The 22,070-nt window shown below is 48.9% G+C and overlaps 1 protein-coding gene across 1 annotated transcript; it reads right to left on the reverse strand.

The window, feature by feature from the left end:
• Positions 1-3,237: 3,237 nt before the first annotated feature.
• RPS19BP1 (ribosomal protein S19 binding protein 1) lies at positions 3,238-8,077 on the reverse strand. The gene is made up of 4 exons (XM_077830273.1): positions 7,798-8,077; positions 7,584-7,709; positions 6,967-7,064; positions 3,238-5,290 (listed from the first exon to the last, which is right to left on the reverse strand). Exons 1-4 carry the CDS (start codon positions 7,853-7,855, stop codon positions 5,150-5,152), a joined length of 423 nt encoding a protein of 140 aa, XP_077686399.1. The 5' UTR covers positions 7,856-8,077; the 3' UTR covers positions 3,238-5,149.
• Positions 8,078-22,070: the final 13,993 nt, after the last annotated feature.

Genomic DNA, 22,070 nt, shown 5'->3' on the forward strand with positions numbered 1-22,070 from the left:
TCTGTAAATACGAATAGAAAAGCAAACCACCCCTAAAGAAGCCATCCGTCTCCTTTGCTGTCCTGAGAAAACAGCTGCACTCCTGTACCTCATGTGCAAGCCCGAATCCCCACTGCAGCTTTGCAGAGTGAAAGTCAGGGGGATAAAATCCGATTAACCTCTCTTAGCAAGAAGCCCAGAAATAGCAGCAAGGACAGACTGCCCTTTGGGAGATGAGCACTCCCTCTTAGTGCCACTGAACTGCATTAACCAGCAGGATAAGGCAGGATATTCTGGTCAGACTATTTCAGGCAAAAGCCATAGCCTGGCAGCCCAACCCCTTCCCCCTCTCTCATCCCAGCACAACCTTCAGTCTACTCTCCAGAAAGCAGTCAAGGTGCCTCTTGAGCAAACAGATCCTTTGCCTCTCTTGTGTTTCCTGGTGTCTTATTCCACTATGTGATTTGGTTCTGCCTAAATTCCTGGTTTCCCCTCACCTTCTTCCTTTCGAGACTGTCCCTCCTTTCCCCTAACCCCTATGTAACAATTCTGCTACTGATTATCAACTTCTTCTTTAACTCTGAAAGCCTTTTTGGGGGCAACATTTATCTTCCAGTGAGAATAAACCTCATTCCTTTTATTTTTCCCCTATCACTTAATCCTCCAGACCTGGTAACATCTGCATTGAATATGTACAGAGTAACTGTTTTCCAATTTGTGCCAATTTTTTAGCCATTAAAGGTGTCTGGGTTCTGGCTACCTTGGAGACCTCCTCTCTCCTTCTGCATCATACTTTCAGTAGAGAGCCACTTAGAGGCACTCTCTAAATTCAATTTACAGTGTGGGGCGGGTCCTTGGATCTAGTATATGCTTCCTCTTTTGTACCAACAAAGCTTGTATTAACTCTGAGTGCATGTCAACATTGACTCTACCAGTTTGCTTTCCATTCGTGTTGTAGGAGTGTCAGCCACACCCTGGCTTTATGGACCTGATTCAGAATAGGCTAGCCGAGAGGTGGGCAAACTATTGCCCGTGGGACTGTCCTGCCTGGCCCTGGGGAGGCTAGCCCCCAGCCCCTTCCCTGCAGTCCCTGCTCCCCCGCAGCCTCACCTCACCATGCTGCCAGCACAGCAGCATAGCTGACTGTGAGCTCCTGCTGCTCTGAGTGGCATGGTAAGGGGGCAGGGAGTGGGTTGGATAAGGGGCAGGAGGTCCTGGGAGGCAATCAGGGGATAGGGAGCAGTTGGGTAGGGTGGAGGAGGTTTGGAGGGAGGGGAAACAGGAGGCATTGGATAGGCATGAGAGTCCCAGGGAGGCCTGTCATGGGGCAGGGGTGTGGACAGGGAGCAGGGGGGTTCTGGGAGGGGGTGGTCAGGGGACAAGGAGTGGGGGGGGGGGGTTTGGATGGGTCAAGGGTTCTGAGGGGGGCAGTCAGGGGGTGGGGGCCAGGCTGTTTGGGGAGGCCCAGCCTTCCCTACCCAGCCCTCCATACAGTTTCACAACCCTGATGTGGCCCTTGGGCCAGAAAGTTTGCCCACCCCTGGGCTAGTCCAATACTAAACTCCCAGGGACGCTTTGCCCTGTAATTCCTCTGCCAGAAGTAGACCACTACCAGACTCACATGTTATTTACATTTATATTAAAGGTGCTGCTGCCTTTCTCCTCCCTGTGGGGGGGAAAAGTTATACATAAGATGGCAACCCCCTAGCTTTAGCTATCTTTATTTTCTGCTGCAGCATACTCAGCCAGTGGTGCAGATCTGGGACCAGAGCCCAGAGTCTAGCCACAGTGAGCTCATCCAACTCAGTACTCACCCCACAGCAGTAGGAAGAAATCAAGTGTGGGAGCACACAGCTAAAACAGAGGGGAATGCACTCTGACAGGATCAGCTCTTCCAGGCTGAAGAGCTTCTGTCAATGGAAGCCAAGGGGAAATAGGAGCTATGTAAAAGTAAAAGCACCCAGGCCACTCCTTGCACACTAAAAGCCTTCCTCCCTATTTCTTGTGGGGCACAGCTTGGCCTGTAGGTGATGGCTGAGTGAAGCAAGAGGCTCTTCTAACCCTGCTCTCTCACTGCCCCACAATGGTCATTCACTAGCATTTGCACATTTAATATATTTTATATTATGAAGTCTGCTGTGGTTCTACACTCCACTGTGCAAAATGCTGTTCCTTCAGCTTATATTTAGTGAGCAGTGGCTTGTAGGGATGGGGAAGAGGACTCACTGGCCTGCTCAGTCCAAGCATCACACGTGGCTGGGCTATGCTCTTCCACTTGATGGACAGAAGCAAGCCTGAAGAGGCCTTCACACTTGTAGGATCGAGATAAGTTAATACAGGCAGAAACAGCAGAATTAGTTGGAATGTGTAAATACATGTTTAAATTGTTCTTAGCATGTCTAATGGTTACAGGGCTAGCTGCACCTCTGTTCTCTTCCTGGTCTGAGTGTACTCCCTCAGGTGTCAGGCCTTGTGACTTCACCTCTCCTGGGGAGCAATTCCACAGTTCTCACACAGGGCCAGGTCTAGGAGTGGATCACCTGTTCTTACCCAGCAGGTCCAACTGGATTCAGCTCATATGCTTCTTTCCTTCTGGAGTCTGTGACCAGCAGCATACACATTGACCAAATAAAACTAAAGTATTGTTGTTAAGAAGGTTAACAGTAGGAACAAATAATTTAGAGGACTTCAAAAAACAGCTGTCTCCCTGCGTATCACTTTCCGTCTCCCAGTAGCAGCCTAAGAAAACCTAACTTCTTCAGCCCCCCCATGGGTACCTGGGTCAGTCTGGTGCCCCTACCCAACCACCTCCTCTCTTGTGAGGAAGCCCCTTTTTAAACTGCCCAACTTCTTGTTCTTCATTCTCAGACCCCTCTGGACAAAGCTAGTTTTGCAAGTTGGCTGGAAAGGAAATCCTCTAAAGCCCTCACAGATCGGGGCTGTTACGGGACCATGCCCAAATAGTTAAGGGTTTGCTTGCTGAGGGGTAAAGGGCTGCCCAGGCCTAATTTTTAAGCCCCCTTGACCCCCAGCCTTCCTTCCTAACCTGAGACAGTGCCACTGCCTCCAGCCCAGAGTAGCTGCATCCCCTCAGGGGACTCAGCCCTATGGAAGGGTGGCTTATTTCAAGGTGTTCTTTCACTTCCTGCTTGTTTTTCCTTCCAGCCCCTATTAAACCAATCTTCATACAGTAAACACCCCAGTAACCATGGCAACATACATATGCCTACGTTACAGAGCAGCTCCACCACCACCACAGTATGTATGACACCTTTATTTTAAACAAGATGGCAAACGAAAAATGGCTCTCTCTAAACTTACTCTAGCCAACTGGAAACAAATTCAAAGTACAGTTAAAAAAAAACACCAGGAAAAGCTACTCATTGCCATATACATTTTTCTGTTTCTGCACCAAGAACACGTACAAAAGAAGGGAACTGGTCTTTGCACTGCTCTAGTCTGTCTGCAGAAGAGAGAAATGAGTAATTGAGAAATCCCCTTTCCATCCTCTTACACAAGAAGTTCCAAGCAACATGTACAATAAGGAACACTAATACCCAGAATTAGCTGTATTTGGTCACTACAGCTTCCTGTTTCAATAATATCTTGGCTTCCCAAACCTTGCATTTCTGAGAAATCCTCCCCCACTCTCCATCTGGTCACTGTGTATTGCAGGTAAGTGGGTGTAGAACACACCAGTGAGGAAAGAGGAGCAACAGGAACAACTTTGGGGATTGCAATGAGAATGAAAGGAAGAGAGTGTACAGGGCTGCTCGACATTGAAGCTCAGCCAGCCTATTTTACACAGAGGCAATGATTCACATAATTCATATTTGGGCTACTTTTTTTGAGGGGGAGGGAGGGGAGAGGACACTCATTCTTTTTACCCCTTTGTTTTCAAGTGGAGAACAAAGGTCCTACTTTCTGGGGAGTATAACAGATGGCAAAGTAGCCACCAACCCTCCAGAAACACATTGTATAGGGGTTGCACAATGGCCAACTTCCCCATCTGCTGGCCAAACTACATGTTACAACATCCAAAGCATTTAGCATTAGTATTTGGGTAGGAGAGAATTGCCTCCCTTGACCCAGCATCACAATCACCAGCCAAAAGTTCTCAACAGTAAACTGCCTTCACCTTCACCAGCTGGTGTTTGCAAGGCAGGGAGGGGTGGGTATTCTCAGGGGAAGTGACAGATAGCCACACTTAGCAGGTTTGGGACAGAGGAGCTGATATGTGGGTTAATACTAGGGCCAGCTGTACTATGCAGCAACACTACCCCCATGTATTTAGTACCCTGATTTAATGGGCTTGAGTGTAAACTACCAGCTGTATAAGGCTGGGAGGAGTCCAGTACAGAAGGGTTATTTCACTTCCACTCAGCAGTCCAATGAAGGAAAGTAGAAAATATCCATATATTAACATGGAGCACAGAGACCTTTCACACAGCCCTAAAACAGCCTAAAAAGAATTGTGCCTGAATGGCCTGTTTCACCTCTGCCAACCCCACCCTATTGGAATAATTATTCTACCACAGAGGTACGCAAGTACATTCTCTGCCATAGTGACTACTGTTCAAGCACCATAAGCCTACATGGCATTACACAAGGAGAAAAAAGTGAAGGTCCTTGCCTGATGGAGATCATAACCTAAACAGAGGTTTGAATAGTACTCACATCTTCTCCTTCCTAGAGCATCCTTCCTTTTTCTGATAATTTGTTCCGGCTGCTCCACAATTCAGCTCTAAATAGTCTCCTGTGTTTCCCATAATGAAACCTGCCACTTTAAGCTGTCTTTTCCAGAACAGATGGATAGAAGGATCCTGTCTCAGAGGAGCAGAATTTGCATCTGGCTTGAATGAAGAGTCTGCTCTACTCCAGGAGAACATGAGTGAGGTGCTGGCTGGAAGTGGGCAGTAGAGGAAACATGATGCACCCTAACAACATGATCTCCCTGGATGCTTTTGAGTCTACAGCATCACATCCCATGCTAGTAACTAACAAATTCTGTACATGTGTGTGAAGTCTTGCATTGGACGTGACATCTAAACATATGCTGGCAAGAGGTATCATCCCACTCCCCTGGTCTCCCATCCCAAACAGGAGGACACGGTCAGTCCCATGCTCTGAACACTCAGTTTTGGAAAGCCTGGAGCTGCAAGAGTTCTCATCACACTGCTCCAGCTCGCCCAAAGTATTCTCTCTCAAACTTCTGGAAGTCTTCCTCCGTGAAGACAGTGCCTTCAGATTTCTTCTTTGGCTTCTTTGGGGGGCGGTCTCTAGATTTCCTGCCCCTATTCTGGTTGAGAACCTTCAAATAATAGGAAGGAAAGATTATTACAGCCCTTGCTAATCCAGCCCCAGACACAGTATAAACTACTGTGCCAGTAATCCCCTGCTATTCCAGTCCTGGCAATGCAGAGAATTAAGACAGATGTTTACTAGGGTTAACAAAAGCTTGTGTTTGGGGCAGCAGCAGACTCCACTTGGGTTTTTGGGAGTAATGTCAAAGATGGTCTCAGCTCTTTTGCTGCTGAGGGCCTTGAAGCCAAAACCAACTGCTAGGGCTGAAAGCTTATCACAAACTTTGTTAAGAAGAACGGGAGATTTACAGCATCCCTTTCGACTGCTTAGTTCTCTTGCTTTTGGTTTTGTTGAAACCCACAGGCATTTATCTGAAGACAAACAACAAAACATATTCCCAGGCAGGTGGGAAGTACTACCCAAGGTGCTGGGAACTGCTTCTCAGTTACTGGCGAGCTGCTCACAGCAGAACAGGTTTCCCTGCTGAGCAGTCATTGTAGTGTCTAGGACAACTCAACAGGGAGAGGGGGAAGCATGGTCTAGTGGGCTATGCACAAGACAGAGAAAGTTAGTTCTGTGTTCTCAACCTGGCTCCGACACCAATGCCCTACACAGCTTTGGTAAAGCCTTAGTTTCTCCGTCTGGAACATGGGGATACCACCTCCCTCTGTAGGGGAGTTGTGTGACTAGTACATATGACACTATATATGCTGAGCTATTAAATAAATGCCATCTACTTAATACACGTTTGTACTTTTTCCAAACCTGTCATGCAGATATAAAGGAGCAAAACATTTCCTTTTTCCCCCAGTTTACTTTTTACACCTGACAGACAGTAGTCAGTTTCATTAGCTTCCCCAGTTGTATGGGTCTTTAAAAATCAACAGGGGAAAGAAACATTTTAAGTGATAGGAAAACAAAATAAAAAACAAACAAAAAACACAAGGGGCACCACATGTAGCAACTGGAATTATTAACTTTTTTTAAAATTGTCAACTTGACATACACTCATTGGTTTTATTAAAGAGAGATATGGAGGACTGGGGATTTAATTGGGGATTGGTCCTGCTTTGAGCAGGGGGTTGGACTAGATGACCTCCTGAGGTCCCTTCCAACCCTGATATTCTATGATTCTATGACTGTAGACACACAATGAAATACAGGTTTGAATAAGGGGAAAAGGACTGTGGGGAAGAAATGGGTCAGAGAGAGGTAAATTTTAATGCAGAGAGTAAGGTTACATGATTATATTAATGTTGCCAACTACCCTGAATTCTATTATTAAGGGGAGAAAAATGAAAATAACCCAGAATTATTGACTGCACTTATAAAACAGAAGATTCTATTGGATAACCGAAAATACACATTTTTCTGTACAATTAGTTATGTTTTGGGAAAGAGGCCTTATAAAATCATCTTGCTGGATCTCCCCAGAAATCCTAAGGTTGGCCCTGGGCATAGTTGTGTGATCATTATAGATCATTTTGGGACCTCAGGGTGGTAGTGCAGTAAGTTATTTTGTAAACACACCCAAAAATACTAAGGCCAACATTAGCTACCACCCAAACTCATTTTTAGCATTGACCTGTGCCTCAGGTGTTCACCAGTCTCCAAGGTGAATGACGCGTGGGAGCCACTTCCCCTTTCGCGGTATTCTAGGGAACAAAAACAGGACTCCCTTGCCTGCTGCGTGATGGTTTTGTCCGCAGTGAATCGGCCCTTCGTCATGTACTGCAAGTTCTTCTTTAAGTGATCCACAGCCTGGTGCTTCCGATACTCCTCTGGTAAAGGGCAGAGAGCAACAAAACATCTCTGTAAGTGTGTACTGTATAACAACTAGCTGACGAGTACAGGGAGCCGGATGGGGGTATCGCAGCCAGGCTATGACACTATTGCTGGGGGGTGTCTCCCTGTGCATCAAAACTTTGTTTGAGGAGTCATGGGGACAGGATATCCAGCAGGAGACACACAAAGTAACCCGGACAGGTTTGTGATCAGGGCCCCCGTGGTGCAGCCAGGCATAAAGAGGTTCCTATGGAGCCCCAGTCACGAGCAGGCAGGCCTAGGAGGTAGGGTCACCTGCATGCAACAGGCTGCTCCCCCCACAAAGCTGGCAGCCCCAAGAGAGCTGCCCTCCTACTCCAAGATGGCCTGGGGTGATAGCACCCCCCCCCAGCTCCTCGGGGCCCCGGGGGCGGGGTGTTTCAGAACAGCGGGTTCTCCTCCAGTTAGTCCCCGGTTTCTGTGCCCAGCCCCTCCCACCAGCAAGGGGTAGTGGCGGCGGGGAGGGTCTCCGTCACCTATCGCCGACTTGGTGACTTTGCCCTTGGCCGTGGTCTTGTTCCTGCCAGGCCCCCGAGCCGCCTTCCTCCTCTTCGGGGCTGTGCGCGGCCGCTGCCGGGGGCTGCTGAGCCCGGGCCGGTGCCCTGCGGGGACGGGGAGAGAGACGTTAACGTGACCGCGCAGGTGACGGATCTGAGCCCCGCTCAGGCCTGGCCCCACCCGCCCACTCACCCGTCGCCGTCTCCGTCTCCAGCAGCTCCAGCCCCTTCCTCAGCAGGGAAGCCGACATTCTCCCCACGTGGAGCCGACTTCCGCCTACCTATGCACCGCCTCCTCCTTCGGCCCTGCCACACTTCCGGTCCTCTGCCGCGCCGCTTCCGCCGGCAGCCCCGCCACACTTCCGGTCCTCCGCCGCGCCGCTTCCGCCAGCAGCCCTGCCACACTTCCAGCCTGAGGATACACCGCCTCCTACTTCAGCCTCGCCACACTTCCGGTCTTCTGCCACGCCACTTCCGCTAGCGGCTCGGGCGCAGGCGCTCGGGACAGTCATCGGCACTTCGCGCCCCGCCCGTCCGGCACATGCGCAGAGGGCGTGCTGGGCCCCTGGTGGGTGGTGGGGAAGCTCTCACAGTGGTTCTGGGGAGGCAGAGAGCGCGGGGCAGCGGCTGCCCCCTCCCCCCCCAGCAGCGTGAGGGGAGGCCCAAGGGCAGGAAACCCCGCTCCCCCCACCGAGATGCCACCCCAGGTTCTCCTTCCCCCGCCCCCAGCTTTGTGGGGGGAGCAGCCTGCTGCAGGCAGGTGACCCCTGCTCGGGATTGGGGCTCCCTGGGAGCCTCTCTGCGCCTGTCTGCACCATGCGGGCCCTGATCTCAGTCACAGCATCCTTACCTGGCGCTTCTCCTGCTGGCTCTGCCTGTCTCGCTCACCTGCCCAAGTTGGGCCAATAAAAGATATTTCCTCACCCACCTTGTCTCTCCTACCCCCCGAGTCTCATACTGGGATTGCAAACTCTTCAGGGCAGGGGCCATGTCTGATTTCTTTGTATATAGCCATCACAATGGGGCTAGAGGCCTGTAGGTGCTGCCAAGGGGAAATAATAAGTAAAACGAAAATAATACCCTGGTATCCTGATTTTCCAGACCAAGCCCCAAAACCATCCCAGTCTGACTCCTGAGGCACAGAATTTAACCTGGTCAAAAATTACATTTATTATTCATTAGTATTTTACTTATTTATATTACCCCCCTGACAGAGACAATGTTATTGTCTTCTAAGTTCAGTCATCATTTGAATAGGTGGTCACAGAATTATTTGATTTTAGCCAATGCTAACGCAACAAGATGACATGAGAGAAGAAGGGGAGGGGTTTATGCTCCCTTGACAAGTGTGCTCTTAAGGCCCAATGGGGAAAAAAAGATACACTTGAAGTTTGCTTCCATTATTTTTCATGGCAAAAATATTTTACTAACAAAAGTGCTACTGTAGACAAAGCCCTAGTGAGCAATGCAAAGCACTTCCACTTTTCTTCTCTTAACCACCAGAGGCTGAGAGCATTGTTCCCACTGTTATGGGCTTGTGTAATGAGCATTCAGGAGTCAGCCTGGCTGAAAAGAAGGCACAGCACTTTCATTATACTTCTCGAACTTTTTAGAACATAATGGGCATGCTGAGAGGCTTCCCATTAGCACAGTCAGCCCCATGTGAGATCTATCTTTAAATCCCCCTAAAACAACATAGAAGTAAGCTATCAGCATGGTCAGTAGATGTAACATTTTTCAAAGTCGTGTCATTAATTCATTGTAGTGTATTTCAGTCCTGTTAGTGTCTGGGAGATTTTTCTCCAGGCATGACTGTTAAAGTTCCTCTTGACTGTATTCTGACTTCCCTTCATAGGTGCCTGGACTTGTCAGCCTTAGCAATGCTGGTGTCTGTAATGATTCTACAATGGTTCCTGTCATGCTTCTGCACTCACTGACACAGATTTTCTCATGACCTTTTCTGTTCCTCGAGGAATCCAGTTTTTGTCTATTTTCCCAAATGCCAAGTAATATAATTTTTTCAGCAGTTCCCTTAGAAGTGTATTGATCATCTGTACATTTTAAATTAATTTTGCTTGTTTATCATCCCCTTAAATCACTGTTCATACATAGGGTACATCTGCACTGCAATAAAAGGCCTGCAGAACAGCTGCGGCTGGCCAAGATCAGCTGACTTGAGCTCACAGGGTTCGGACTGTGGAGCTAAACATTACATTATAGGCATTTGGGCTTGGGCTGGAGCCAGGGACTGAAGCCCTGTTAGGAGGTTGAGTGTCAGAGCCTGGGCTCCAGCCCAAACCCCGAACGTCTGCACTGCAAGTTTTAGCCCCGCAGCCCAAACCCCATAAGCCCAAGTCAATTGACCCTGACTCTAAGACTCAGTGCCGCTGTTTTTTATTGCAGTGTAGATGTACCCATAGAGTCATAGATTTTAAGACCACAAGGGACCCTTAGATCATCTAGTCTGATCACAGGCCATAGAATTTCACCCAGTTACCCCTGTATTGAGCCCAATAATTTGTATTTGACTAAAACATATCTTCCAGAAAGGCATCCAGTCTCGATCTGAGGACATCAAGAGATTGAGAATCCACCACTGCCCTCAGGAGTATGTTCTGATGATTACTCGCCCGCACTGACAAAAATGTATGCCTTAGTTCTCTGTGGTGCCTGTATTGGAACTGTTATTTTGTTTTATCCAAATCAGCAGTTAAGCCACCTTTGTACAGTTTAGATAGTTAGATAGTAGATAGTTTCTGTTGGACCAGCAGTTTACTTTTTAAAGTTTGGTGTTAGGGCTCTTTGTCTTGGTATTTACAAAAATTGCTCAGTATTTAATTATGTTCTTTACGTTCCCCAGCGCATATTAGAATTTCATCCAGTATAATTCAGCACTTTGTCAACCTTTCAAAAGTCTGTGCAATTGCTCTTTGAAATGCTTCTGGGGTGGAATGAAAACAGAATGGTACTCATTTAAATGTACAACTTCCAAATAAGTCACTAGCTTATAGCTCAACTCATCTAACTTTACAGCAAAAAATGCATGTCCTGCATCTCATACTGAGACTGTCTTTTCAAAGCTGGCGGGGGGGATGAAACAAAGGTTCTCTCTGTCTGTGTGATGCTTTTGCTGGGACCAGAGCAGGAATGCAGGTCAGAACTCCTGTAAAGAGTTTTTGAAGCAATCTAGTTAGATATGTGTTAGATTCTGTTTTGTTTAAATGGCTGATAAAATAAGTTGTGCTGAATGGAATGTATATTCCTCCTGTTTTTGTGTCTTTCTGTAACTTAAGGTTTTGCCTAGAGGGATTCTCTATGTTTTGCATCTGATTACCCTGTAAGGTATTTACCATCCTGATTTTACAGAGGTGATTCTTTTACCTTTTCTTTAATTAAAATTCTTCTTTTAAGAGCCTGATTGATTTTTCATTGTTCTTAAGATCCAAGGGTTTGGGTCTGTGTTCCTCTGTACCAATTGGTGAGGATTATTATTAAGCCTTTCCTAGGAAAGGGGGTGTAGGGCTTGTTGGGGGGGGGGAATATTTTTGGGGAAGATGTCTCCAAGTGGTCTCTTTCCCTGTTCTTTGTTTAAAACGCTTGGTGGTGGCAGCATACTGTTCAAGGACAAGGCAAAGTATGTACCTTGGAGAAGTTTTTAACCTAAGTTGGTAAGAATAAGCTTAGGGGGTCTTTCATGCAGGTCCCCACATCTGCACCCTAGAGTTCAGAGTGGGGAAGGAACCTTGACAGCACATCCATACTTTATTTGGCTCTTTCAGTTGCAAGGTTGGAATTGTCCCACCGGATAGGTTGCTCTAACTTTCCAATAGTTCCCAGCTTTTCCATGTTATCAGGTCAATTTTCTGCTTCATTTCTGAGGGCAAATGGAAAGTTTCCTTCCTGGATAGATTGCTGAAATTTCAGATTTGTCTATCTTAATGTGGTACTTTCCATCCAGTTAATCTAGGTCTTGGAAGGCATTTGAGAATTTTCCTATTATGCTGCCTGTGCCCTCTGTGTGATTCTGTTCCATTTATAGTAAGCATCTTTTTAGTAACTTTCACCCAACATAGGTTTTGAACTGTATAGCAGGGTGTCAATGTTGCTAACTCCCATAATTTTATAGCAGGTCTCATGATATTTTGGTGTTTTTGTTAAAGCCCCAGCCCCTGGAGTTAGATGATTACATGAGAATCTCAGCTTTCATTTTTTTTAAAAAGTCAGTTTCTAGCCCTAATGGTTGTGGAGAAAAGCAGATGTGGCCCAAGTGAAAAAACAAAGGCAAATAAAAAGACCCTGCAATTTATTATTTTTTAAAATTAATTGTTTAAAGCCAATCTTATGGTGTTTTGAAGGCTCGACTCATGAATTTTGAATAAATGGGGTTGGCAATACTGGTGGGTATATTGACATTTGTTCTTTGGAAAAAGAAAAGGAGTACTTGTGGCACCTTAGAGACTAACCAATTTATTTGAGCATAAGCTTTCATGAGCTTTGTGTGTATATAAAAAGATCTTCTACACTTTCCACAGTATGCATCCGATGAAGTGAGCTGTAGCTCATGAAAGCTTATGCTCAAATAAATTGGTTAGTCTCTAAGGTGCCACAAGTACTCCTTTTCTTTTTGCGAATACAGACTAACACGGCTGTTACTCTGAAACCTGTTCTTTGGAAAATGAGAGACATGGATGTTTAAATCAATATGTAATAGGTACTTACAATAGGCACTGGTACATTATGTGCAGAATATGAAATATGCTTTGCTTTAAATAGCAGCACCATTTCATTAACTACAATATTACGCCATTCCATTGGAATAACGTGGCTTTATGAGCCTACAGCCAACTCTGCCCTTATTAATATTTAGGTGTATTTGCCAACCCGAAGCAGTTTGTGCTGAAGTCACTCTACCTCCAAAGAGCTATGGATCACTGCGTTGCTATTCTCCAAGTGTACAGGCATTCTGGCCTTTTAACTGTGTGACACGTATTTGAAAAATGAGCTTTCCTCCCCTGAATATGAACAAATGCCAGTCAATTCTTTGGTTCGTGTTCATGCACACATCTAGGGCACAGGGAGTTCTGCTGGTCAGAAAACCTTTTATTCTGGTTTGGATTATTTTGTTTTACTTCATTTCTATTTTCAAAGTCCTACCGCCTGCACTACATGCTACCCATTCTGTACCAAGCCACTGAGTCTGCATGTCACTTATATCATTGCTTCTACAAATCTCTGTGGCTCAGGTTAAGATTAAATCAGTTTCCTATTGTGCCGGATGCTGTACATACATGTAATAAAAGACAGTCCCTGCCCTGAAGAGCATGCAGTCTGAAGAGAGCAAGGGTAGGAGTAAGGGAGTATTTTTATCCCCATTTGAGGAGGAACAGAGATTAAGTGACTCATCCAGGGTGTTGGTGACAGAGTTAGGAACAGAAGCCAGTGCTCATGTGGTTTACAGCACTGGCCTTGAACTCAGGATCATTCTCTCTCTCTAAGTGCTGCGGTGTTGGTAGATACTGGGAGCACAGAAAGGTCCTGCATAGTTACACCAGAGCTAAGTGCTGTGTCAGTAATAACCCAGAAGTGATACAGAGTCAGCACTACTTCCAAGTGTAATGGAACCTCTAGACTTCACTCTGAAAGTGCCTTCCAGAGCATCTCAAACTTTGAACTTCAGAAACACTTATCAGTATTGAAAAGCCAAGGAGGCCTAACTTTTTTCACTTTAATGGGTAACTGGGCAGACTGCTTGAATCTTGCTGAGGTGGTTATTCTGCCTCCTAGTCGTCTGGATCTCTGTTAACACCCTGAACTTCTTTTCTTTGGGTGAAATCCTGACCGCACTGAAGTCAACAGGAGTTTAGCCATTGACTTCAATGGGGTCAGGATTTTACCCTTTAACTTCTAGGCCTTGGCCTTTTTTCTTCTTTGGATTTCAGACTGTCCTTTCTCCTTTTCTTCCCTCTGGCTTTAGGCTTGCCCTTTCCCTTTTGACTAGTCTCTTTGGCTTTGGATTTGGCCCGTTTCCTTCCACTCATCTGCGACTTTTGACTTAACCTTCTCCTTCTTTCCTTTAATTTGTTTGACTTTATTTCCCTGGCTTTCCACATTCTCTTGTTCAGGACTCTGGACAATGCTGTCACAGTCTGAGACAGACTCACCTCTGAAAGTGTTCTGGGTTGGGGACATGCTGATGAGTGCCAGAGAAAGCAGGCACTTCCAGAGAGGGGACTGACTGCATTTAATGGTAGATTCTTTTGCAAGAGAAATTTGCTGAAAGCCTGCCCTGGCACTTAGCTTTGGGATTACTTGGCTTCTGATAATAGAACCAGAGTCTGGTCAGCTCAGGGATGGCTTTATCTTAATGGAGATAATGATCCTTATCTTCCTATGGAGAGTGCTTTGACATGTAGAGATGAAATGTGCTATGGTAGGGCTGAGTAATATGCTCTACACGTGCTTTTCTTAAATGGTGCGAGGTCAGTTATTGTTATTGTCAGTTATTGCGCCACTTTCAAACCAGTGACAGGTTCTGTAGCTAGTTCCTAGCCCCTGTGCCCATTTGGATGCTCCATAGGCCTGGACTAGACTAGCCTTTACAAACAAGTCCAGGGGTTTGCAGTCGTGAAGCTGCTGCAGCTCCAATGCTGCTCTTCGACCTCTAGGGGCCACTGTGCAGAGCAGGGTGTGAGGGGGCAGCCATTGCTCCCATCTCTGGCTGCCCCAGACCCTTCTCCTTGCTGAGGTCCCAGCTGTTTCAGTGCAGAGCAGAGCTGGTACAAGTGGGGTGGAACTAGTGCAGTGGGAGAGCTGCCTGGAGACAATCATTTGGGGGTGCGAGGGGAGTCCCCTCCAGCCCAGTGAAGATGGCCCTGGAGGTAGCTGCAGGGTGGGGACAGGCCTTCTCCTGCATGCGCTGCAGAGGGGCTGGCAGTGCTTACAGTGGTCTGAACAAAGTGGGGGTTTAGCATAACCTGGGATCAGCAGTTTTGCTAAGACAGTGCTTCAAGTGCACCCCTCAGCAGCAACCCACCCTTAGGTGCTGGGACTAGGGGTGCTGGGGGAGCTGCCACCCCGTCTGGCTTGAAGTAGTTTCCATCATATCCAGGGTTTACAGTTTGGTTCAACGGCTCTCCACACCCTCACTATACAAATTGTTTCAGCCCCTGAGGCCCACTCAATTATTGCCAGGTTTGGGGCCCCTTGCAGCTCCCCCCCTACACTTTAAGCCCTGCGGGAGGGCAGGGTAGCAGACCAGCTGTGCCCCTGCCAAAAAGACAACAGTCAGTAGCACTGGGGGAGACTCTCTGGGTCATGGGGTTGAAGGGGGAGGCAGGGCTGTATGCTTAAGGGTGATGTTTACCCCAGCCCCACCCACTGAGATTGTCCCATGGCTCACTGACAGGCTTGCCCAAGGGGTGTAACAAGGGAGTATCATTTGTCAGCCCCTGGCAGTTAAGATCCCTATTGGCTCCATGGGTAGCGTTGTCCTGGACAAGGGTTCGGATGCTGGAGATCTGAGCTAATTCCTCCCAATAATGCCCCCCTGCTGCCTTATTCTCCTCGCTAGGGACAGCTGAAGCTGGCTATCAGGAGCTGTAACTTCCCCCATCTGTTTTCTCTGAAGGTGAAGAAAGAAATGATGGATTAAAGTGGGGAGAAAAACCCCAAGCTGGAAACTTTTGAGCTGGACTTGTGTGTGGAGCCGCTACCCCTTCATCACTAGATGTCGCTGTGAGGCAGGATTTTCAGGTGAGCCGGGCTGCTGCGCTTAGAGCGGAGGGCCCACCTCAAGCCAGGGTCTTGCTGGGAATGGAGGGGGAGAGCAGGAGCAGGGTTGGCCTCTTCTGGATTTTGCTCCTTCCACCTCGGTGTTGCACGTGTCATCAATAAGGCATTGCAGGGAGGGAGGCATGTGATCTTGGCTGCCTGTGGTTTCCTGTGACCAGATCCTGCCTTTTGTAAACACCTCAGAATATTGTCTGATGGCCAGCGGGGTCTTGAACCAGCCAGCACCCCTGCAGCACCAGCTTCCTCTCAGCAGTGCCGACCCTGGAGTGCGATGGTGCGAGCTTCCTCTCAGCAGTGCCCATTGCATACCAACTACAATATCAGTTCCTGCCTGGAGTCCCTAGCTAGCACTCAGCCCTGGATTACTGCTCCCATCTCTGTACAGTGGACTCACATGGATCGCCCCTCCCACACACACATACAGCATGCTACACCTATTGCAAAAGGCAGCAGTGCATTGCCCCGCTCTCCCGGGCTTTGTGAGACCTCCAGGGAGCCTTAGTGCTAGGGCAGAGTGCTGGGACGGGAGCAGAAGAACTGCGGGATGAGTGGGGCATGTCCGTGCTTGGGAGAGTTGGGCCTGATCTGTGCAAACTACTCTCCTATCCTGCTGCATTTCTGGAATCATTAGCTGGAAACGGAGCCAAGTCATAAACATTGTGCTCTGTCTCCATTACCAAACCAACAGTGTGATTAGCGAGATCAAGCACGCGGCCCCAAACACCCATTTAGAGTCTGTTGTGCGCGCACACTAAGGAGGACATCCAATTAAACGGACAATGGGCTGCCTGCAATGAGGGGCAGAAGCCGGTGCAGATATGTGGCGTACCCCACATCTGTATGTCTCACTTCCCAGTTCCCAAACACAGTGTGTAACCTCCCTGTCTATCTGTTTTTGCCATTCCTTTTCCTCCCCTTTGTGTTTTTCATTCTCTCCATTCTTCATCCCCTCTCTCTGTCCATCTCTCTACATCCCTCTGCCCCTTGTTTATCCTTTTCTGATTCCCTCTCTCCTGATCTGTCATCTCTCTGCCTCTCGCTCCTTCCACTGGGGTTGGCCTTCAGCACAAACTGCTTGGAGTCTCTTGCTTTTTTTGAGGGGAAGGGAGTGAGCTGGGATCTTGCATTCATTCTGCAGCTCACAGCCTGGCCTGTGGTATCTGAACTGGAGAAGGAGAAAATTCATCACTTCGTCTACCCTTCCAGCAGCTGGAATCGTCACAGATCCTAAGGCCAGCCTTGCCTCTCTTTTTCTTGCTTTCCCTCTGTGTCTTTCTTCCCCTCCCCCATCCTTAGCAGTGTGTTACTGCCCTGTGGCACACTCTGACCTTCTCTCTTCCTACATAAAGGAAAGACGGATAGGTTCTGCAGAAGGGAAGTAGGAGAGTGGAGATGCTGTCTCTGCCCTTGCCCTCTCTGACTGGGATGCCTCTTGTTCTAACCTTGAGTTCCCTGTCTCTACACATCCCTCGTTTTGTTTCCCTCTGCCCCAGATTGGAGATGGACCCCATGGCCACTTTCCCCTGCTCAGAGGGATCTCCAGCTCCAAGCGCCTGTTGGCCATGCTCTAGGGGCAGAAATAGGATGACCAAGAAGCTGTGAATCAGCAATATGCTGTTCTGGCAGGAGATTTGGAGAATGAAAGTGGTCCCGTGGGGGCTAATGTGATTCTGTTGCTGGTTTGTTCCCTTGGAAGCCAGGAACAAAGGAAAGAGAGAGATGTTCACAAAACCACCAACCCAGCGAGGGATCGTGAACCTGGTCCTTATCTCACTAAGCGTAACTCCATCCATCTCGGTTGTCTTTGTCCTGATTTACAGCAGTGTAAGAGCACAAGCAAGCTCCAGTGTGGCTAAGTCTATACCACAGTCTCAGCTTGCGGAGACATACCTGAGCTAGCTAACTAGCTGTAATCTAGCTAGCTCATGTACCAGAGCAGTGAAGCCACAGCAGTGTACCTTTCAGCCTGGGCTCTACGAGTCCCTGCAAGGCCCTGGGGGTGGGAGGGATAGCTCAGTGGTTTGAGCATTGGCCTGCTAAACCCAGGGTTGTGAGTTCAATCCTTGAGGGGGCCATTTAGGGATCTAGGGCAAAAATTTGGGGATTGGTCCTGCTTTGAGCAGGGGGTTGGACTAGATGACCTCCTGAGGTCCCTTCCAACCCTGATAGTCTATGATTCTATGATTCTATGAATTACTCGCAGGGCTAGCCCAAGCTGAAGTGTATGTTGCGGTGGCTTCCCCGCTTCAATACCCAAGCTAGCTAGACGAAAGCCAGCTCCAGTCTGTCTGCTTGAGCTGCAGTCACAGCCCAGATCATAGACAGTATCATAGACAGTAGAGACCTAGCCTGTGTGTGAACGAACATGCTTGCTTAGGAGTAGAGTCTCCGTGCCCATGTGTTTGCACATTGATAGGGGTGTGGATCAGAATGTATGGCTTTGCATGGACCTCAGCGTGCGTCAGTGTTGACTTTGTACACGGCCCTGGGTGGAGTCTGAGGGGTTGTTGGTGTCCGTGTGTATATCTGAGGGTGTGCGTGTGTCTTGTCTGCACATGTATCTGTTTGCATGTGGCTGTATGTGTGTGCACATCAAGGAAGGAGAGAGGTATGGAAGGGGTGGGAAGTGAACCTCCAGCACTCTGTGGTGGCCACCTGTGTCTTGGCCGGCCCACGTGACTGGGGAAGAGCACCATCAAAGTTCCTGTGCCCTGCAGATCCCAGGGTTGCGGCTGCTCCTGTCACTTGTGCTGGGCTGCGCAGTTCTGGGAGAGTGCCAGGTGGGAGACAGAATACGACTCTGCTTGATCAAGTGCCAGGGCGCATTAATGTTCGCTCTGTCACAGTGCGGCACAGTTAATGCCGGATTCCAGCAAATGAAGGAGGGCAGAGGGATTGAATGGGGTCAGCAGCTGGGCAGGTGGTGGAGGGAGGCTGTCTCTGCACAGCCCAGATGGGTAACACTTGAAACCTTACCTAGGGGGAACCTGCAGCTGCTTAAGACTCTCCCCTCGGTAAGCCGTGCTGCCATGGAAACATCCCTAAATGGTCTGCACTAGTGCTTTGTTGACACAGACAAACCCGAGACTAGACTGCTCTAGGGACAGGGTCCAGAGCCTCTCACCCCTTCCAAGCGGGCCTGAGTTGAGGGGCTGGGGAAGGGGGGGACACGACAGCATCGCTTTGGGGATTGTAATGAGTGTCAAGGGGAAGGGGAGAGCAGCCGCACAGAGGAGGCGGCGGCGGGATGAGCCCTGTGGGGCCGTCTAGAGCCGACGATGCAGAGCTAATTGGCAGAGTGGGCATTGCCGTTTAGCAAACGGTCAGGCGCCTTGGGCAGACAGAGAGCTGCAACTGGTAGGACAGTGGTTGAAATGGTTTATGAGCCTTTTGGGAAGAGTTCTGTAGGAATAAGGGAGAGGGCACGGATCCAGAGGGAAAGTGTCCTGGGCTGGGGAGCTGCGAATGCTTCATCTACTCAGCATGTGCGTGCGTGTGGCATATAAACAGAAACAGCTCCTTGCAGCGATGCCCCATCAGTGCCAGCTGAGCAGCATGAGCTTCCTCACAGCAGGGCCTTGTCTGGGCCACCCAGGCACCCGCGTTTAACACCCCATTGGCACAGCGCCCCCCGTGCCTGTTGTGGGTGTCTTGCCTTGCTTGGGCATCTCTTTGGGCTAACAAAATCCTGAATATTTCACTCTTGCAGAGTCCCAGCCTCCCCCCCCCGCCGGGTTGTTCTGCTCCTTCCCTGTGCCCACTAAACAAGCTGTCTCCTTCCAGCATTGCCCGTCTGTGGCACTTGCCTCTCAGGGGAATAGTTAACAGGTCAGCTAGTGTCAAGGGCTTTGCTGGGACATCCCAGCCAGGCACAAATAGCCAGCTTGCACACTGGTTACCATCCACCCTCCACCTTCCTGCCGTCCCTTGCGGGTGAGGTGGGGAGGAGGTTTTGCAGATGTTGGGGTTCACCATGGGGGTGGATGAGGCTGCACTTGTGTTCTGGGCCATTCCTTTCTCAGCCTGGGCATTCTCTCCTCTCTCCGATTCGATCTCCCTCGCCCACCTAGGCGTCCTGTCACTTTCCAATTGAAAAGCCAAATGAAATTTCCAGGCGGTTTGCAGCCTTTATGATTCACTTGTTTGTTTTCCTCCCTTTCTGTCTCTCTCCCATTTTTTTTTTATTTTTAATTTATTTCTCTCTCTCTCTCTGTCTTTTCACTCCAGCCACCTGCCTGCTTTGAATTTAGTTTGCACCAAGGGCAGGAGAAATTCATTTTCCTCTTTTCTATTTTATACAGTGTTTTATACAGTGGGGTTTTTTTTCCTACTGCAGAAGTAAATGGAGGTGCTGTGGAGATGTGTGCTTTCTCTCACCTCATCCTGCTCTTTCTTAACTACTTGCCCCACTGCTGAAAACATCTGGTGATCACTACCCAGTGTCTCTTCCTCGTCCCAGCAGTTCAGGGGAACCCAGTGACAATAAATTGGGCCACCGAGTGTCCGAGCAGGGAGTGGTAGTGTTAGGAAGCTCACAGTTTGCAGAGGATCATTCCACATGTCTAGCTCCTTGTGGGGCACAGAGGTGAGGGATCTCCTGGTGTGAATTTGATGCTGGGCTGGAAGTGCACTTTGCGGCTGAGCTGGGGCATGTTCTGGGGGAGGGGGAGCTCATGCTGTGAGTTGGGTGCTGGGTGGTTGAGGAACTTTATGCTGTGTCGGAGCCGTGATGGGCACGTGGGTGATAAAGTGCACCATGATTAGACCATTTGGATGCACCCGGGGAAGGAAGCTCACGCTGTGGCTGAGCTGTGCCATTCCACTGGGGCGGTGAGGAGGCTCACACCATGGCTAAGCCATGATGGGAGCCGCGAGGAGGAAATCCATGCCATGGTGAGCTGTGGCCGGGCAGCGGGGGAGGAAGTTCATGCCATGGGTGAACCAAGCTGCAGCATTGGAGTGAGGAAGCTCACGGAGTGGCCGGACCATGATGGATAGTGGGGCTGCACAGCATGGCAAGACCCTGAGAGGGCATGCATACAGCTTGCCCTGGGTGCACTGCAGAACTGTGTTATGGTGCTATCTTTTACTGTCAGGAAGGCATACAACTTTCAGTGAGGGGGAACTGAACGGGAAGCAACTTCCAAACTTAGGTGACCCAAAGATGGATGTGAGTATGTATGTGTGGTGCTCAGTTGCATGGCATATTTCTGTGATCTGGTGTGTGTGTGTGTGTGTGTGTGTGTGTGTGTGTGTGTGTTACCTTTTAGAAAGGAAGACTCGTTTATCTCAGCATTCTAATTGTGTCCCATTAAAATGTAAATTTGGGTTTATGCATTGAAATTGTCAGTAACATCACCATGGCAACTGGAGTTTGAGGGTGGGGAATTGGAAGAGGTGGTACTGTGCAGCTCTCCTCAGAAGCCCTGTCAAGTAAGTCCAAGTACCTGAAACCCTCAGATCTGAACAGTCCCTGCCAGCGGACGCTGGGGTAGTGCTGAAGTTCTCCTGGTAATAGTGGAGTCACCATCTTGGAGCAAGCCACTGACTCATGTAGTCCAGAGGACCAAGTCTAGCAAGAACCAGCCCTGGTCCTTCAGAGGACAGTGAACCCCTCCCACTCTCCCCCCACTCCCCACTAATGCAGCCAGGGGAAAATCCTTACTGAGCCCCACAGGCTTCTACCCTCAAGTGCTAGGTTCCAGCACCCTTACCAGAGGGAGTAGATACTATTACAGAGCATTACAACCTCCCCTTATAAACTCCCGGCCAGACTGCCTGCCCCGGTGGCCTCCTGCAGCAGTGAGTTCCACATGCTGGCAGTACTCTGCATAAAGTGAGTACAGCTTTTCCTTTGATCATTTCTCAGTGCCTCGTGCTCTCCCTTTGTGCTTGCATGATGGGGGAGGGTGAAAAGGCGCTGCTGATTTGTTCTCAGTGGGGCCCTCATCCCGTCAAACACTGCCGTTGGGTCCCCTCGAGCTTGTCCCCCTTCCAGCTTCACAACGAACCCCGACACTGCTTGAAAGTTGTGATCATTGAGGGAGCTGGGGGCAGGGGCAGGGAATACTGAAGGAGGTGAGACAGGAGTAGAGCACTGTACTGTAAAAGAAGAAATTGTGAATCTCTGCATTGGTTGTTGACTGAAAATCTAATAACTTTGATGGCCAATGACGCGTGAAGAGTTGAGTCACAAATAGGTCCCCTGTGCCACTGCAGATGCCCATGTGATGTCTCCCCTGCCCCTCCCAGTTAAGGGGTTCAGAAGGCCTTCTGGCTGCCTCCTCTGGGGCTGGGATTTGATCTCTGTTTGTTTTCTTCTGTGACCCAAGAAATCTGCTCACAAATGTGTAAATACAAAAATAATGTGTTGTCGATGATCCAGTGAGGGTTTGCGTTGTGGTAGCCGGGCTCATTGACTGGTGGATTATTGTCTCCAGAGTCCTTTGTGGAATGGGGCACAGAGATAAATATCCCCTGTGGACTTGTAGCTAAGCCATGGGAGACCCCAGATTCAGGAGGGGCAGATCTGGACTCAAGCATTGCCATGCATGCCGGCTTCTCTGTTTAGGAGAGACAGTCTCCTTCCTGCTCCATGCCCCTGAAACACTGTCCTGCTCTCCTGTACTGCAGTGCACTTAAAAGCTGTGTCCCTATTTCCCTCCCCAGCTTCCC

Source organism: Eretmochelys imbricata, chromosome 1 (genome assembly GCF_965152235.1).
Source record: "Eretmochelys imbricata isolate rEreImb1 chromosome 1, rEreImb1.hap1, whole genome shotgun sequence".
NCBI lineage: Eukaryota > Metazoa > Chordata > Testudines > Cheloniidae > Eretmochelys > Eretmochelys imbricata.

Excerpts from the sequence above, each read along its gene's own strand:
- RPS19BP1 (XM_077830273.1), bottom strand. The coding sequence starts at position 7,855 with ATGTCGGCTTCCCTGCTGAGGAAGGGGCTGGAGCTGCTGGAGACGGAG. Across the intron at positions 7,710-7,797 it reads GGAGACGGAGACGGCGACGG|GGCACCGGCCCGGGCTCAGC; the intron begins GTGAGTGGGCGG and ends CCGTCCCCGCAG. Across the intron at positions 5,291-6,966 it reads ACAAAACCATCACGCAGCAG|GTTCTCAACCAGAATAGGGG; the intron begins GCAAGGGAGTCC and ends TATTATTTGAAG.